Source organism: Pagrus major, chromosome 1 (assembly GCF_040436345.1).
Source record: "Pagrus major chromosome 1, Pma_NU_1.0".
NCBI lineage: Eukaryota > Metazoa > Chordata > Actinopteri > Spariformes > Sparidae > Pagrus > Pagrus major.
The window spans coordinates 12,618,962-12,638,781 of record NC_133215.1 but is presented as its reverse complement, the minus strand read 5'-3'; the positions used below and the strand labels follow the sequence as shown (position 1 = coordinate 12,638,781).

Here is a 19,820-nt window from a genome sequence, read left to right as displayed (position 1 = left end):
GGACGTAGCTTTGATCGTAAGTTTTATTTAAACCACAAACTTTATGACCTGGAAGAAAAAAAATCATCACATTATTATAACATTATTGGTTTTATTGTATTAGGCAGTGAAATTATGGGTAGTTACATTTGGTGCATTCACGGACAGAACTGCATAATGAGTGTGCCACGTTTCAAATAGCAAAAGGCCACTTTCTATTACGACTGAGGCCATGTATTATGATAACAAAGGACAAGTGAATGTAAGTGCACAGAGGTCATTTTTGAAGGCGGCAGAAATAAACTGTGAGGTTTTTTTTTTTTCTCCAAAATTTCCTTCAAAGCAAGCAACAACGAAGGGAACAGGGGACAAGGGGAAAAAAAAAATCTTCATTGAATATTCATTAACCGGTGCCTAGGTGTATACATGGCTCTTAACTACTCTTGTTTATGACTTAAGGACTTGTAGTACTGACCTTAGTTTAACACAGCAGCAGATACCAAATTAACCTCTAGCCTCCACAGGGCTAGCCATGCCCTGCTAACAAGCAACCTGTCTAGACACACAAGAAGTACTTTATGATTCCACCTCTCACAATCCCTCTCTCTCTCTGTGTCTCTCGCCCTCTCTCTCTCTTTCTCTCAACCTCTCTGTCTCTGTTAACACGTACTGGCACATCTTCCCTCCCTCTATCCTCTTCTATCTTTCACCTCACCATTTCATTGCTATTTCCCCCCTACACCATTTTTCATGTACCTCCCAAGCTGTGCAGTGTTTGGGTCATGCACCCAGCAACTAGAGTTTTATCAGATGGTAGACTTTCTCTTATCCTTCATAACATAGCCTGGCCAGAGGAGGAAAAAAATGAAAAGATGTGAAACCTCTAGGATGCTAGAGGTACTGCACTGACAGTACACTCACAAAAACTAAGAAAAATGGTAAAGCTATGATGCATTAAAAAATATTACTGTATACATTTCAAAGCAGATTTCCATTTAAGAAAATTATAAGACAAAGAAATTCCATATGAAATTAAAAAACATATCTATATAAAAAATATACAGTGCGATCGGGTCACTTAACTCATTTTTGGGCATCATATACACATTATAAGCACCCCAACATTGTTTTAGCACTACTATAATGATTTACGTTAAAGGAGACATATTATTATCGTTTTCAGGTTGATAATGTTTTTTTAAATATATGTTTACATGCTTTAATGCTCAAAACATCCAACAGTTTTGTCATATTGTCCAATGCAGCAGCATTTTATTCCTCCTCCGTCTGAGATGTTCTGTTTTAGCTCTTGTCTCTTTAAGGCCCCGCCTCCTGAATACCCAGTCTGCTCTGATTGGTCAGCTCACACACGCCTGAGCAAGCACTGCTCACCCTGTCTCCAGTCGGCTCTGAGCTTTTTAACTTTCAAGACCTTTTACATGCACAAAAGCCTATAGGTCTATAAAACACTGGGGGAAAGGAAAAAACACAACAGGTCTCCAAATGAAATAAGATAAGCAAGCAATCCTACAACTGTGAAATAATATTCAATACTCATTGAGACATTATCAATCATTTTACTTCATATAATTTACATTGATATCATTAATGTCTTTCCTTGCTTTTCCCTGATTAAGAAGAACAAACAACAACACAGGGTTGCAGTAGTATTAGCATTAGTATCATTGTGCAACCCTGTGTTGTAAAACGACAAATAAATTACCTTGATTCCTTAATTTTTGCTTGATTGCTTTATCTAAAATTGGCATAAAATAGTGAAAAAATTCTTCTTATAATTTCCCCAACCTGAAGTGATGCATTCACATTGCTTATTTTACTTAACCAACAGTCTAAAACCTCAAAATATTCAGTTTACGATCACATATGACAAAGAAAGGAATACACTCCTCACATATAAGAAGCTGGAAAATGCAAATATTTGAAATTGTTGCTGGGTAATTTTCTGTTAATCAACAGTTAATTTACAAATTAATGCAGCTCTTCTCACAGTCAGCACAAAGATCCCGACGTTGCTCGCCCTCCTTGCTGGCAGATCAGATCTCAACCCAGTGCTGCACATCTCATGAGCAACTGTTCAGCAGCAACCAATTTTCAGGACTGTAAAAGTTTTTACAGGTCCATGATGGCTGTACTATAAATACGCACAGTGCAGGAACACAGCAACAAGATTCTCCCACAGATGTGGCACACATGTAGATCTGTGTGACTATAATAGGGCTGGGCAAAATGTAAAATTAACTTCTGTCATCTCTCCAGATTAAGTTTTACGACACATTTCTAATATTGACATCTTGCTTCATAAGAATGATTTAAAAAACTAGGTCACAGCAGGAGATCATAAATTCGTATTTTTTAGTAATAAGCTTTTAAAGGAAAAACAAAACAGGTGCCAATAGGATGAGCATTTGAATGTTTAATTTTTATAATGCAATTTTATCAAAACAATGCTGTGTTAATTCAAATCAAAATGATCCCATATTACCTATACTCTGTTATAGTCAACCAGAATTTGTATTACACTTTGGTTTTGTTGTTGTTTTTAACTGAAATTGTTTTGACATGCTTCTTTTTCAGGTAGTGAATGTAATGATTTCAAACAACCTGCAACCAAAACTACTTTTCTGTGATCCTGATCTCATGAGATAATTATACGAATAGAAACTGGAAAATGTTAAACATACACTTGCAAATTAAGGTATATTTTCCTAAGGATATGTCCACGTGGAGATAGGTTTATAGTGCTATTACATACACAAGTATCAGATTATTCATAACGATTTTTGCAAATAAAAATGTTATACTCACCATTTTTAAATCGCTAAAATGGCACCTACTCATTCTCCCTCATTAAGCATTCCAGAATATATGAATACACAAATATTCTCATTTCACAAGTTTAACTGCTGGAAACAATATGTCCATTCTCAGTTGTAAGTTTCCACATGACACCTGTGCATATTGAATATTGATGTGCTTCACAGAGAGTTTACAGCTATTGCTAATTTTGAACTATTGTCCCTAGTTGGGTTTTTATATGTAAGACATAAAACATACAGCTTTCAATGGTCAGTATCACAAAATCACAATACAATAAAATAAACATGCCACCACACACACACAAACACACACACACACACACACACACACACACACACACACACACACACACACACACACACACACACACACAAAACACTACATCAACACACATCACATCAACACACATATAACCTACATCTAAGTACAATAAGCTAAAAATGGGAACAGCTTTGGTTTGTTTTTAGTCAGCACTTAACCTTTGTTGTAAAAGATGTCATATCTGAGATGAGTTTGATTTCAGTTGGTACTGTGTTTCAGAGTTGACAGCCTCTTATGGAGAAAACTGATTGTCCAAATTTAGATCTACAATGTGGTATTTTACAGTTGCCATTCACCATGCTCTGTTACTGTCTCTGAGGCTCTGGGGCTAGACTATTGATAAATCTGAACATTAATTTGAGAAAACAGAAATGTGTAAAGCTCTCAAAGCTAAGTAGATTGTATCTTTTAGTATCTTTATCCATTACTTTCAGGGCCTGATTATATAAAGATGTAATGTGTCTGATTGTGGACGGTGATGTGATTTGTCTTAAACATAGTTACACATGTCAAACTCTCGAACCAAAACATATCTGCAGAGTTTTTGCCTCTGTATCCGCCTCTCTAGTTTTGATGGATGTCACTTCACACTGTCTACACCAACGCGCTTTTCAGATTTTTGTCCCCACTCAGACACCGTACAGTAAAACGCCTCTGATTGGTCGGTCTGCGTTCCATGCCCTAACACAGTCGTTTGGACAACGTCTACGGGTAAGTGAAATGCTAACAAACATATAGCTACTAATACACTTAAAAAGGCAAACTTCTGCATGTGCAGTGCAGTCTGTTTCGATCCCATTAAACGTATACAGTGTACGTACACGATAACGACCCTCTCAGACCATAAAGAGCAAGCTTATTCACTGAAGAGTTGGCAGTTAGCGAGTTAGCTAGCTAGCAGCTAATGCTACTTGTCCACACAGTGTTAACTTAAGACACTTATTGTTTACTGCATTAGTGTTTGATCAAACCAGAGACGTCACCACATGCTACTTTAGGAAATATTTACGGTACACAAATCCTAACTGTTAGATGTCTCGTATAAATCCCACCAAGCACGAGTAAGCTATCAGGTACGATGCTAATGTAGCTAATTAAAGAAAACTGCGACCATAACATGAAGCCTGCTGTTTTTCTTCACCCCTTTCAGAGCACAGTCAAGATGAGTTTGAGAAAGCAAACCCCGAGTGACTTTCTGAAGCAGATAATTGGGAGGCCTGTGGTCGTCAAACTGAACTCAGGTGTAGATTACAGAGGTAAGCCAATTCAGCCTGCATGTCAACCTATCCACTCTTGTGTGATTTTAAAACTGTATGTCCTCTTCAGCCAAAACACGTGCATGTTTATACTGTATTGTCTGTGTACAGGTGTCCTGGCCTGCCTGGATGGTTACATGAACATTGCCATAGAGCAGACTGAAGAGTATGTCAATGGACAGCTCAAGAATAAGTACGGAGATGCTTTTCTTAGAGGAAACAATGGTAAGATTCCTGCAATTACAAGTATATCTCCAATTTATAGACATTTTTGTATGTGTGTATGTGTACAGAAGTTTTTTTATATATATACATAAGCCTAGATGTGGAACTTGGGATCCAGGGTCCTGAGTAAGTTTTGGAGCCATCGACTCATTAGTAAGGTTTAACTGTCTACAAGAGGAAAGCAGAGTTACAAGGAATATTGGGTAGACCTGCAGAGACAGGAAAATCAAGTCTGACAATTATGTGTTTAAATTGGCAAAGTGCAATGTCTGAATATTACTTCTTTTTTTTTTACTTTAGGTTACTTTAGGTTTTTTTTAATTAGCTCAATCTAAGGATCTTGCAGGCTAAGATATGCCAGGAACATTTGTTTAATAGAAATGAAGAAATTAAATGCACAAACATTGTATTTGGGTGTTTTTCAGTCTCAGGGTTAGTTTAACTACAAAAGTCTGAACTATCCCTTTTTAAATGTATGAAAAATGCTTTGGCGTGGAATATTGATTATGTGGGAAGCTTAAAGCACCCGACATTGGGAGCTCTCTTTCTTTTTTCTTTGTTTCAGCCGTTTCTGCTGTCAATCTTTGATGAGTAAAGGAATACAGAGAGTTTCATAAGTGCTGTATTTAGCATGACAGTCAGAACCTTTGCTTAAAGAATGTGTTTTTTTTTTTTTTTTAAACGTTAGTTCCTATCTTCATCTTTCTGTCTACATTTTCCTTACAACAGCCATGTATCATATTTACTGTGTGATTCCCTCTCAAATGTGAGTCATGCTGGCTGGTGGAGTTCTCAGTGTGATAAAAGGCCCAACAGAGATGGGGCTATTTTAGTCAAAACAGAACAGGATGATAAAAATAGATTTACATAAAAGTAACAATTGGTTTTCCTGACTGCTTTTCTATACAGTCTGCAGCCTTACACCTCTTCCTCAAATGACACCCACAAAACAAGTATACAATTTATCCTAAGGATGAGAAATGTGACTGTTTTTTTCAGAATGAGATCATTGGGTTTATTTGAGGTCCACCATCGATGGTAAAGGACGGGGTGACTGGAAACATCATTGAGCCTTGAGAGTCAGCTGTAAAGAACATTGTGTTCACAAGCCATCTATCAATTCCATATAAATGCACCACTGCATTAGACTATTTTACTTGGGTCAACTGTATTTACACAAACAGCACACTATAAATGTTGTTTGAGTTATGGTGACAAATCAGTGACTAACCAGACTTTTTACTGCTCTTTTCCATGTTCTCCTGTTTATCACTTACCACCATATTCCTTCAGTGTTTTTTAAGGTTTATATCTCTATTCCCAGCAATTTACTTATTATTGCACTCGGAGGACCCTTTCTCCCTTAAATATGTGGATCAAAATCAAGAAATTATGTGTCTTTTTTATTTCAGATTTGTCTACAGAGATGTGCCTGTGTTGCTCGGTAAAACTACAGACTTTAATATTTGTGTCTTCTTTATTTTCCTCTCTCTCTCTCTCTTTCTCTCCACAGTCCTGTACATCAGCACCCAGAAGAGGAAAGTGTAGCGAAGATCATTCCATTGTTTCATTTTTATTTTCCAGTGTTTGTTATGTCAGTGGACAACTGCCAGATGTTTTTTGGTTCTGTAAACTCTGAAGTCCTGAAGAATGCTTGTTTTTGTAAAAGTGGAATAAGTTAATAAATGCTGAGTTTTGATTTAAGTCTGATTTGGTGCATATTATTTACACTTTTTTGGTGTAAACATCACAAGGGATTACAACAGAAACTATGTTTTGTATGCATGTAAATGTGGAATTTGAAGTAACAGTATTTAATTTCATTTTGAGAAAGATTGTCATTCTTATGTGGAGTTGCAGTTCATGTTTTAATATCTTGTGATTTAATTCTTGAATACATCAGGCTTCACTGCCAGTGGGATCGTAACAGTGGAATAAAGATGGGCATTTTTTTGGCTAAATCATTCAAAGTTTATCCCCAGAGCAAAGCAAATCTACCACCGTTTCACCACAAGGCTTAAAAAGGATTAGAACATAATTTTGCAATTTGTCAGTACCAATGTGCTAATTTTGTAATTGATCTTGATACAACTTGCCTGCAGAAACCCATTACTGAGGTGCCTGTGTACAAATGTACTCATCTTTCTGCATTTACTTTATATAATAAGTAATTAGATGAGCGACTGTTTCACATAAAGATGAAACTATTCCTTTCTTCTTTTTTTTTTAAATCCCCATTTATTTTTAGCATGCTTGTTTTCAAAGTGAACACGAGCAATGTTACTGAAAGCATTCCCATCGCTCTATATGATGACTCCACTTAATAACTATACTGGAGTGTTTGCTTCAATACACTAATGTACCTGCATCTAAACATAGCTGGTATTCAGTAGATTAAATCACAGAGCCTGTGGCTGCATGATGGAGTACCCATGCATACTAAAGTAACTTGTTGCTTGTTTTAATGCAGCCTTATGGCACAGTACATACCTGTGCAAGAAAATTCTTCACTTACCGGCCATTTAAATATCCATTACTGACTGACACAGAGAGAGTGTGACTGCAGGGCCAATCTATAAATGGTGCCACCTGCAGGCTACGTCAGGCTGCATTAACATGTAAACAGATCCGTCAGATCAACCCCCCACTGCCCTCTGCAGCAGACGTCCATGTTTTAGTGCTTCTAAATGTCTCAGAACACAGCTCACCTTTTGTCATCTGTGACTGCACATAGATGCTCTTTGTTCATATGCCTGGCTTGGATTGGATTGGATTGGATCGGCTCTTGGCCTATGTAAATGAATGCTGCGGCATATGCAAGGAATTGGAAGTTTATTCCATTTCGGTGTGGCCTGTGGTAATTTAGCAGATGAGTTCAAAAGTGGCATCACCTCATTACGCTAAGATAAGAACGCTATAAATATATGATTCATTAGGCTCTTAATGAGAATGCTGTAGTGAGGAGGCAGTGAGGGGAATTCTTTGCCTTCCAAGGGTGGATTTTTGAGAGCCTTGTTTTCCAACCTGTACATGCGCACTCTGGCCCCTGGAAGGAGACAAAAGGCTGCCAAGGTCAGGCCCGACTTGAGAATGAAGGACGCGTTATTGATCAAACTCTGCCGAGCTGCAGCTGTGGAGAGGGAATGTTGGGGGGTGGGGGGGGGGATTGAGCTGCAACACAGACACACGGAGGCAGACATAGGCACTGAGTGATGTGTACACAGAAAGGCATTCTACACAGTGCAATACACAAAGAATCATTATGGCACCTAGTGAGGGTTAGGGGAGGCAAATATTTACCTACTGGAATCATAACTGAGCCGCTGGCTGTGTGGCCTCACAGGGAACCCAATTAATACAATTCACACAAATGACCCAGTGGCAGACAACATGCTATTGAACCGAGCGCATCTGTAAAAAAAAAACTGAGCTGATGCAGTCACTTTTTCATTTTGCATGTGCATGTCCTTGTCAACATCAGAGTATTGATTTAAGCCTCACAAACTCACATTTTGTCCTTTGGATCATTGAAACAATGAGCATGATGAGTGTGAAAAAGAATCATCTTTTTATTTCACGTAGTTTGTTCCAAGATGCCTCCCCCCCCCTTCTCTGGCGTAGTTTGTTCAGGACACTGGTCCTCCCCCGTCACCCCATCAAAGCAGACTGGCTTCAGGGGCTGGCGGAGGATGCTGCAGTGGCTCAGCGTTGACGTACGGAGGTGAGTGATGGAGGGGAGAGGACAAAGGAGGATAGAATAGGTGACAGCCTTGTTATGTAGGAGAAAAAAGCAACGGGGAGACTCAAGTCTTACAGCACCACCAGCTGCCAGAGCTACAAAACTACAGTAGAGTCACAGGAGGGGAGGGAGGGAAAGTGGAGTATGACTTTGACCCTGACTGATCACTGCAGCATGACTGTCTAGCCTTTTCACAAGGGATCAAAGGATGACAAGGACAACCTGAAAATCAGTGTTTCTTTTTTTTTTCCTCCAATGTTTGGCTCTAACATGTGCGTAGTTGGACAAGGACAAATGTCTGTCTTCTTCTATGCAAATCTATTCAGTGTGGGTCTTTTCATGTGAATGGTTTTGCCAGGGTTGATGGAGAGTCTGCTTTACACCTGGAACATTCAAGTGATTTTTATTTCCCCTGTTTTCTTTGTTTTTTTTTTAAAAATCTTGCTGCACATATTCAGCAACATCAAGGTGAATTACGCATTTTAAACACATGCATCGTGTGTGTGTGTGTGTGTGTGCATAGATATAGCAGTGCACCACAATAATGTGGTGAATGTATGAATGTAGAGAAAATATCAAAAACACCTTAAATGCAGCAGAAAAAACACCACAAATTACAGCCTCATAGCCTACTATTAGACTTTATCATCACATTTTTGACTCAGGTTAACAAAGCAGAATAAACAGAGTTCCATTATACTCTCACTGTATCCACTGCCTGTATGTGTAGATGTAAGCAACAACTTGCCTCTGCATGTGTAAAGAGACCTCCCTCCTCGCAGTGTATTTGGATCCGTGCTGTCCTGTGTGAACTTGACCAGCTTTAACCTCTGCCTGACAGCCTGTCATGTGTTTAGGATGTAAATGATGGCGGTGACCTCCCACACTGTGTCTCTGCTCTCACATTCCACGGGCTGGGTCAGAGGTCCTGTGAGGTTAGCGCAGAATAAACAAACACCTCAGAAAGAGCGTAACAATGGCAGCGTAATGTTGAAAACAGCTGCTACTGATTAATACACTGAACGCTTCTTGTTTATCTATTAGTCCAGTAATCAGCTATGGCTATCACCCGCAAAATATATCAGGATGAAGAGTGTTAGTTCTGGCGTTTGGATCCAGAAGGCTACCTCCTTATCTTCAGCCCAGAGTAAGATATTGGCAACATTGCTAGAAACTACGGATATGTTAAATTTGTACATTTCATACAAATCATATCAGCATTACTGCATTATGTATGTATGATGTTCAGATTACAGGTATATGAGCTGACTTTCTTATTAGGAGGAGGGGATGGTGGTGCAGTGACAGCTGGGTAAGAGGGGTACCAAGTGAGAGACTAACTTTCTATCAGTTAAACTGGGTCTTTTTATGGAGAAGTCAGGCTATTTCAAGTCGTGTTTGTGGCAACAAAAACGTATATTTTTAACAAGTGCTTAAGACATTTTCGGGCTGTCTTTGTGGTGACAAAATTAGATATTTTTGATGAGATGTTCGAAAATTTTCCAGCCGTGTTCGTGGCGACTAAACCAGATATTTTTAAGGAGACTTAGGAACATTCTCCAGCTGCCATTGGGACAACAAACCCAGATACTTTTCACAAGTCCTCAGGAAGTTTACAAGCCATGTTTGTGGAGATTAAACTTTGGTATTTTTAACAAAACCTAGGAAATTTTCCAGCCGTGTTTGTGGTGACGAAACCCAACATTTTTTAACAAGATGTCAGGACATTTTCAAACCTTGTTTGTGGTGATTACACCAGGTATCTTAAAGAGATGTCGAGAAATGTTCCAGCCTTGTTTGTGGCCGCTAAAGCAGGTTTTTTAAAGAGATTTTGGGATATTTTCAAGCCGTGTTCGTGGCGACGAAACCAGATATTTTTAAGGAGATGTCAGGACATTTTCAAGCCATCTGTGTGGTGACAAAAGTGAATATTTTTAACATGATGTTGGGACATTTTCCAGCTGTGTTGCAGCGACAAACCGGATCTTTTCATTTAGGCCTTGGGATATTTTCCAGTCATGTTTGTGGCGACTAAACTGTGTATTTTTAAGACAACGTAATCGTAAAGATTTCAACATATTCGTGATTGTCAGAACTGTACAATGCCAACATATATTCTATTGATCGAGTTGTTGCATTTCAGTAACCCAAATCCAAGTTCAACTCTGATGGTTGTTGTGATCCTAATTGAGTGTGCTAGGCTGTGCTGCTCTGCAACCCCTAGGCTCTTTATTTAGCCCTGAGGACAGCCAACCTTGGCCAGAAATGTGACCCTTGACCGTCTTATCTGGAAGAAGCTATTCCCAGCATGAACAGGGGCTTCTGTGATTTATCTTGGCTTGAAATGGCAGCATGATGCAGATGGTGAGGTTAGGGGAGCATAAGTAGGTACCCTTCAGGAGGCCAGAGAGCAGCAAACTCACAGAGCATTCATGTGTTGCACAGTCTCTAACGCTATGAACAGCAGCAGACTTAAAGGCTACAGCCAGCAAAAGTCTTGCATGGAACAGTAACGTGGTCCACGTGAGTCCTTCAACTTTGACCTCCACAAGGCTCTCCAGCTGTCCCACAGCAGCAGGATCTATTTTGGAAACGCACTTGCTTGAAATCTCTTACTAGATAATAACCATACTGTATTATTGACCATGACCTGACCCACTTAGACCACAATAAGCTGGATGGACGGATGTGAATACAAAGCACGTCATCACTATTCGACTCAACAGGCAACAGTTGTTTTGTTGATTCGATATTTTGTGTTACTGACGTGTGTTAATTAACTTTTTCATACAAAAGAGCTGTGGCTTCAGGACTGAGGTGAAGCGTGGCAGCCTTGATCAACTTCATCTTTACTCTTAATGTGGCTTTTTTTATATAAATATTTTACTTTAATTTGCTAATTAAATGGGTATTGAGGTTATTTTCTTTATATACGTTTGATTTTGTGAAAGAGGCTCTCTTACACAGCTGTAGACTGGGACTGAAGTCAAAAATTAATTAACAAAAATAAAGACCGCTGCTCCTTACTTTTGCATTTGAAAGCCAAAACATTTACTGCAGTAATAAACAATACTAAACTTTATTTCCATAGCACCTTTCAAAACCAAACTTTCAAGGTGCTTCACAAATTAAATACCATACTATAAAGGTGCAAAGATAGCAATCCAAGAACAACTTAAAAAGCATCATTTACAGAAAATGCCATAAAAATAGGGGCTTGCTGACAACCCAAATCACTAGAGTACATGTTGGTAATGTACCGTTCTGCATCTTTATGTTTCTTTGTGTTTCATTTTTAAATTTTATGTTGTGACAATGCTGTGCATATGGCATATGGTCAGGTTAGGTCTAGGCACAAAAATGACGTTGTTAGGGTCAGGAAAAGATCATGTTTTGGCTTAAAATACCTGCTTTCATCACCACAAACACGGCTTGAGATGTCCCAACTACCTGTCAAAGATCTGCTTTTTATCGCCTCAAGCATGGCTAGAAATTGTCCTGAGGTTTCCTTAAAAATATCCCGTGGTTTCACACGTATAAATATTGAAACAGAGTCTTAAGTCGTGGTCACTGGCTTGGCAGCCTTTTCGCTTAACTCCACCACCATCTCCTCTCTTCCAGATGTGAAAGTCAGGTCATAAATGTTATGTGAACCTGACAGGACACCTAATGTAGAAAAATGTCAATATGGTACGTAGCCTATGACAGGTACGATCGGTGGTTTGCAGAAACATTTTGTGCCAACATTTTACTTGGCGACTAGGCTGTTCATGAAGTGGTCAAAAGTAGAGAAATGAAACAAACTGAGTCTCCATCTGCCGATGAAGGTTATACGATAAGATCAAACACCCCAGAACAGCTACTACAGGGACCTTGAGGTGAGATTGTTTTGCCAACTGCTGGTTCCGAGGTTGAAAATGAACTTTGAAATTCAACATTGCAGCAGACATGGATGCAAAGTCCTCTAAGTGCTCAGTAAAAATGAAAATATGATCAATTATAGATGTATGACTGATTCCGATCATGCAACAAGCTCCAGAAGAGTGACTAAATTGACCTTGAGGTGAGATATGTTTGTAGAATTCATGTCTCAGGGTTTTCCTAGTAAAAAACCCCAAAACAATAACAGAGGAACGGCAGGGTCACGCAGGCTGCCCATAGCCATACTGCTTAATTATTTAATTATTTGGCCTAACCAATGCGAGGACTATGTCTTGACTTTGCAATTTGCTTTGACAAGATTTAAAAACTTGACTTGGATTTCGCTGAAAGACTTAAAAACACAACTTTATATCCTAAAGTTCAATTCAAAAACCTTCTCAACCTGAAAGACACATGTGCGTGTGACATAGTAATCATATTAAGAAAGCTTCTGTTAACATGTAATAAACCTGCTGTAAAATCTAAATATGTGAAATCATAAAATCGAAGGTTGTTGAAGCTTATTGAACGGCCGACTTGGGGCCTCATCTCACAAAATACTATATTTAAGAATGAGGTCATCAGCGCTTGTGAGCAATAATTAGTAAATATGAAGTAAACAGCCCGTGTCAAAGAGCCACTTTCAATCGGCTTTTTGCTCCACAATGGCTATTGTTTGTCAGCCAAGTCTCACTACTATGCACATGAGATTTGCATGAAATACAAACTAACCCTGCACTCAGGCAATTAGCCTCCATTACACTGGCGTTCCAATTGCCAATTTGTCTGCCATGCAAGGTAATCCGGAGTGTTGCTGGCAAGCGCCCAAAATGGTAATAATGGTATTGCAAGAGTCTTTTGTTGTTGTTTCCTCTCAGACTAACGGCCACAGGCGGCTGGTGTGTCACTGGATGAAATGTTGAGGAAGTGGAAATGTTTGCACGGCAGTCAGGAGTCAAGACATGAACCTTTGCCCTTGAACAGTGCGGGCCAAACGCCTTTTGGCTGCAGCTTTTTCAGGATTTGTTCTGACTGTGTCTTACTGAGCTATTCAGGATTGGTCTTATGTCTTGTTATGTTGTTGTGTTTTTGGTCTTGTTCTGAGGCAGTGGAGACATTGCTACTTATTTCAAATGTTGCATAGGAGGGTCAAACAAGACAAACAACAATAATCAATATATATATAACAATGGATCAAATTACTTGCTGTACAAACATAGCAAGTGGACTCCAGGGAATGAAACCTGCTCCTTCTGATATAAAAGGCTCATTCTAAGGTAACTAAAACACAATAATTAGTTAGTTAGTTTCAGCCTGCACAGTGGTCCTTTAAGGCAAAATCCATTCGCCAGGATAAATGTTGGCGATGTACATTTTTGCAAAACCACTAATGTGAAATTTTACATTTCTTTAATTTGCAACTTTACATTCAATATATTCAATTTCATCCTGTGACAATGCAATGCCTATGCTATGGTTGCCACAATCACAGCTGGAGCTGTCGTAAGGTCTCGTTAAAAGCACCTGGTTTTGTCACACGAACACAGCTGCACATGTTCCAACTTCCCTTTAAAAATATCTGTTTTTTTATGCCACAAATGCAGTGTCACACTGACCACTGTTGAAACGCTCTCTCACACCTACACCTCCACCTACAGACATGACAGTTAGATCATAAACATGTAATGTGAAAGTGAGATCAATACAGTACATGTCCTATGACAGGTACAATTGTGATCCTATCAGTGGTTTGCAGGAATGTTAAGTGCCAACATTTTATCCTGGCCACTGTGCTCTTAGGGTCAACAAGCTTATCGTTTTGGTTGACTGTCACTGCTCTCATCAGTGTTGTTTCCAGCCACAGCAGGCAGTTGTTTTAGTTAGCGACTGGTTGGTGATCATAATAACATTAAGCAGTAAAAAAGGCAAATATTTGGAGCTGGTTACGGGTAAAACATAACCAAACGGAGCGTGAATATTGGACTTTTGATACATCAGGTGGCCAGAAACATGACTCCAAATGAAAACTAACATTGGTACATATAGACTTGATGTATTAATGGTTTGCTAACAAGTTTGCTCTATCAACTTAAAGTGAGACGTCAAAGGTACCAAGCAATTTTTTGTGGTGGAGTGTTGAGGATGAGTTCAGGAGTCTCACTGAGGAAAGAAGCTGCATCGTATTTCGGATGTATGGCAGCAGATACTTTTGCCAGACGCCAGCAGGGTGAACAGACTTTGGCTGGGGTGGGTGTTTTCTTGTTACAACAAGTACAAGTGCACAAGTGCTTACAGCCTGAACCTGCTCTGACGTGACCCAAAAATCAGTTAAAGGGTGATGTTGTTCTCGTGCAACTCATGACTTATTGTTGGGAGCTTTGGCCATCCTTTCTATTGATTAGGCTAACACTGTATTCCCCCAAGTTAATCACTGAAATCTAGCGACAGGTTCTCCAGTCGAACTTAAAGGGTGAATATGTAAGATAAGACCACCTGTTGAATTCATACTCAAAACAAATGGGGTGTAGCATATCGCTAGAGTAACCGCTAACTGCGACTGTAGCTGTCGTTGGCGAGTAAGCTCAGTTAGCCGTGCAGCTTGCAGTCCAACTTGGGAGTTTGGAGAACCGGGGGAGTGTCGGTGTTTACACCACTTGTGCAGGAACTTTAGACCAGGACTGGTCGGGGATAGCTGGTAAGCGTGATAACTTCAGTTTATCTTTGCAACACAACACAAAGACATCATAATGTCAGAACTGTTTTTCACAGAGAAGAGAAGAAAAACAAGAGAGAGGAAACAGAAGTGAAAGAGAATTATTACTTAAAATATCGTTATGGTTTACGGAGCCACTTGGTTCATCACTGACCAACTGCATGTTTCAATGTTCACAGTGTTCTCGTGCAGAGAGGAATCATTACCAACGTTTTGGGTGTTTAATTTCAGGGCCAAGCTGTTAAAAGTAGTTTAAATCTGCTCACTTCTTTACAACCTGACTGCTCGTCTGAATGCTTGTGTTTCTTGCCCTCAGTGTGCCCTGACGCCAGCGATTATTTTGGGGAATTTTATCGTAATAGAATTATCAAAACTTTTAAAATGAAGCCCCGGTTATTTTAAACTGGAATTATCCTTCACTGGATCTGCTTTGACAGTTAATATTGTTAAGCCCATTATGCCAGCCTTTTATAATTAACCACTTGATTCTTCCCATGTCGTGGCATTCGCTCTCAGCTGCTTTGAAGATCTTCGTGATGGCCGACCGTGCTCGCCACAGTGGAATGCCTCTGTATGTGTGTGTAGTTTCACTTTGTGTGACCACGGTTATAGAGAGAAGCTCAGTGGTTTGACTCGCTGCACTCAGAGTGCCTGTGATATTGCTCAAGGGTAAAGCCCGACAGAAGAGTTATGACTTTAGCCCATCTCCGGCCATCAGGGAGGTCATAAGGAGGCTACAGTCACACAGAATCAACCACACGTACACACACACACACATTTACCTAACACTCAGGAACACACACTAAGCTACCTAATCTATCACAAACACACACATGCACGATTGCACACACTCTGATGCTGGACTAGGGCCAGTAGAAGAGTCAGGGCACTATCATAAACACAATTACAGCCTTTTAGTCTTGGGTCTCTCTTCTGTGTGTTTGTGTGTGTGTGTATGTGTGTGTGAGAAAGACAGATAGCGAGAGAGAATGTATGTGAACATTTGCGTCACAACATATTATGAGGCAGACAAGGCAGAGCATCTCTCACATCGAGATATGATTTCCCGTGCTGCGCGGCGCAGGAACAAGAGGCCATTAAATTCAATGTGACACTCCCCAGGTTAGCCACTGATGCTTTTTACGTGGGCGTGTCACTTTGAGAGTTTTTAACGACCGTCAGGGAAAGTGGAGAGGGGATGCTTTTCAGCGCACACACACACAGGAGCAGCTTTTATAGGGAAGACATCTAATGGCGTGCCAAAAGTGAAGGGGCACTGCTTTTAACTGTGCATACGAATAGGAACTTTAAACATCTTTTGACATTGTGCTTCTCTGCTTATTGTGTAAGAAAAGCTTGCGTAGCCTTCAGTCAAATATCTAAGGTGGTGTTTTGGATATTTGCATGTTATCTGGGCCGTGACAGTCCCTCAGCTGCTGTACTGTAGTGCTCTCAGATCTGCATTTTCGAGGCCATATCTAAGCCCCTTGTGCCCTCTTGTGGCAGATCTCGGCGGTGATTCCACTCGCAAGCCAGCCACTCAGCCCTCTTGTTCCTTATTTTAATTGACCTGGATTTGTTCCTTTGCTTTGCTGTAATGAAAAAGCGAGAGGTGCCTCGAGACTGAAAATCCTGTCAGCTTCGCCCTGCAGCAATTCCCACAACCCAAAACTGGGTCCCCTTTACAAGATCTACTGTTTGAAGCTGAGCAGAAATAAAAAATTTAAAAGACCTGGGTGCTTCAATGCTTTGCGATGAATAATTAAGAAATATGCATTTCCAGATAATGGAGAAGGGAATTTTAATACATTTGGATGTAAATTCATAGAAGAAACACTTTGGCATATATTTGTGTGGGGCTTGTACATGACTTTGTCTTGTATCCTTATTTCTCTGTGTAAAGAGATGGTAAAATATTCATCCGGGCGTTTCACACTGAGTTTGCCTTTATGTTAGACATAGAGAATGAGCAGGATCACTTTTTAAAAAACAGAAACCTGAACAAATGGGACATGTGCTCATTTGGGTCCTGCACTAAAAAAAGAATACGAACACCACCAATCGGATACATATACATATTAATGCTGTCTGAGGCTGGTATTATCAATACAAGGCAATCAATATTCTACATTATGAACAAGGTCATTCAATCGAAAACATGCCGGATTAAAAAGTAAAAAGGAATTCAATTAGTTTCAGAAAGAGATAAAAATCAAACTTTGTAATTAATAGATTATACAATGATTTCATAGACACAGAGGCCTTCCATGAATATATAAAATACTATATAAATATACAAAACACTGCATACATGTGAGATTAAACACAATCATCCCTGCGATAAGAAGATAACGGAGCTTCTCCTGTCTTAACGACTGAAATCCTGCTGTCCGATTCAAATAAAGTCAAAAATTATACATTTAAAAATGCGTAAATCAGAAGAATTTAGTCAGTCATACCTGTCACCACCTCCGTCTGACAGAGTTATGCCAGACCACATAAAAGGAATATTTGAGGATGAATTCTCCCTCGCTGCTCCTTTGGCTTTTTTTCTTTCTCCTGTTGTCATTACAGAGACTAGCTTACAACTCCCTGTGCAGTTATGAATCATAGACCATGGGCCTGTTTGATTTTACACTTGATGACTCATCAGAGGTTTAACTCTTCACATTAAAGCCTGGTGACAATTTTATAGCCTCCATACTGGAAGACGAGTGAATAAGTTGTGCCGTGCTACAACAGAAACCTCTCTGTCTTCATAACTCATCTCCTGCGATGGCAAGAGCTCGATTGAATCATCTTTGCTCGGGGCTGGGAGCAGAAAGCCTGGCAAGGCTGGGGCTAAGGTGTGTGTGTGTGTGTGTGTGTGTGCGTGCGTGATATTTGTTGTGTGTTTGCGTGTGTGTTTGAATGAATGTTCGTCCTAATTAAGCATCAGCAGCTTCTTGGACCAGGGGGAGGCAAGACTTCACAGCCATTAAATCAGGACAATGCTTTTTGTGTCACTGGTGCTGGCGTAAGTCGCCCTGCCTCCCCTCCTTCTCCTTGCATCTCTTCTCTCTCCCTACCCTCCCACCTCCTCACCCTCCGTCAGTCTCACAGCTGCCATGCAGCCTAGGGCTCCAAAAATAAACGATGGCTTCCCAAGTGCATGGTCAAGGCCAGGCAAGTTGGCAAGGCCGTGGCTCCTTCGAGATCTGTAGCAGTGTCTTCTTACTGGCACGCCCTCTAGTGGGGGATTGTGTTAACTACAACTACACTCCTGGAGGTACAGACATGCAAAATACAAAATAACAGAAATACTGTTGAATATAATGCAGTCCAACACAAAAAACAACTGCTGGTAACATTTCGTAATTGCCATTATTAATAAGTGGTATATTTACAGTAAATTAAACTTTAATTAATAGCTATTTCACTGTTAACTGACAATTCAATGCTTTATAACCATTTATTTAAGTGGAAACAGTCAACTTTCTCACCTCCATAGTGTTTTCAAGTGGTGTTATTTTTGGCACCGCTGCTGCAAAGACAAATGTGTTGATTTCTGTTAACCTTCAGAGTAACAACTACCAACAACACAGAGTTTATTCAATCATTTAGTCAATAATGGAGACGTGAAAGCAGATAGAAATGGTGCCCGGCTGCCGCATTTTTGTACATTTCCTGCCCGGTGCCAGGCAAAATAGTGTAGTGAAAGCGAAGTTTGTAGATTTGATGACCATTATAAAATTGCAACTGATGTTTATAAACCTTTACAATTGTTTAAGAAATGGTTTATAAGCATTTTGTAAGCATTATAAGCATTGTTGGTTGTTAAACATTAAGTAACTATTGACTAAGTTTAACTCTAAATTTTTGATGCTGTTCTGGATAAAGGGACGACTTTCTTTAACATTGCAAGATATTTTCATTTTCATTAATTTCTCAGAGAAAAATGTATATTTTTTAAAAAGTGGCGTATTTAGGTGGCTGGTATCTATGAACGAGTACTGATGCAGAATCTATAATTCTTCCGCAACATAATGGAGGTTATGACTCCATCTGCACAGTTTTGTTGTCCTAGTGCTTTAGAAATTAGAGTGATACAGAGCAACTGAGTTTGATATCGGATTAAACTTGATTGACTTAAAGGGGAGAGTTGGGTGTTGGCGGAGGTATGCACTCTACTGAGTTCGATTCTCGTTATTTTTGTTGTTCATGTATTTAAATGTGAATGCGGGTTTGTAGATGAAGGTACATATATGTAATAATATATATATGTAATACATATATGTTTCTCTGAAATAATTGTTTAACATTTTTACTCATGATTTTATTATGTGTAATTATTCTTTCCCTTGTGAACCACTCAGGTTTTGCTATATAAATAAACTTAAAAACATTCATGTTATTGCGTCCCCTCAGCTTTGCAACTTTGTGAATGGACACTCAACCTTTCTTTAACGTGTCATTTAGAGATAAAGTGTACAGTATAAGGGCTTTGATCTCTAGTTTACACACTGGATGTCAGATCCCATCAGATTAAAAAAAAACATAGTGTCTTTATCTGACCCTTTCCTATCAGACTTGTAAGCTGGTGGTTGGCATCATTTTTTTTTTTTTCTATCTTGATAAAAGCAAAGTGTACGAGTAAAGAGTCTTCCCATCTGCTCTCTTCATCCAAGGTCTCACTGGGTGACAGGGAAGTGGAAGTGAGGGCGCTGAAAAGTCAAAGTGGGTCAGCGTGGAGGAGAATACAGGCTCAGGAGTATAGTCACTCTCAGGAAAAGGTAAGGTCAGAAAAGGACCAGTCTGTGTGGAGGAGATACAGAAAGAGAGAGTATTT

General features: G+C 39.6%; 1 protein-coding gene across 1 annotated transcript; it reads left to right on the top strand.

Annotated features, from left to right (window-relative positions):
- Positions 1-3,752: 3,752 nt before the first annotated feature.
- lsm6 (LSM6 homolog, U6 small nuclear RNA and mRNA degradation associated) lies at positions 3,753-6,323 on the top strand. The gene is made up of 4 exons (XM_073466645.1): positions 3,753-3,849; positions 4,289-4,394; positions 4,506-4,619; positions 6,133-6,323. The coding sequence occupies exons 2-4, from the start codon at positions 4,301-4,303 to the stop codon at positions 6,165-6,167; spliced, it is 243 nt and encodes an 80-aa protein (XP_073322746.1). The 5' UTR covers positions 3,753-3,849; positions 4,289-4,300; the 3' UTR covers positions 6,168-6,323.
- Positions 6,324-19,820: the final 13,497 nt, after the last annotated feature.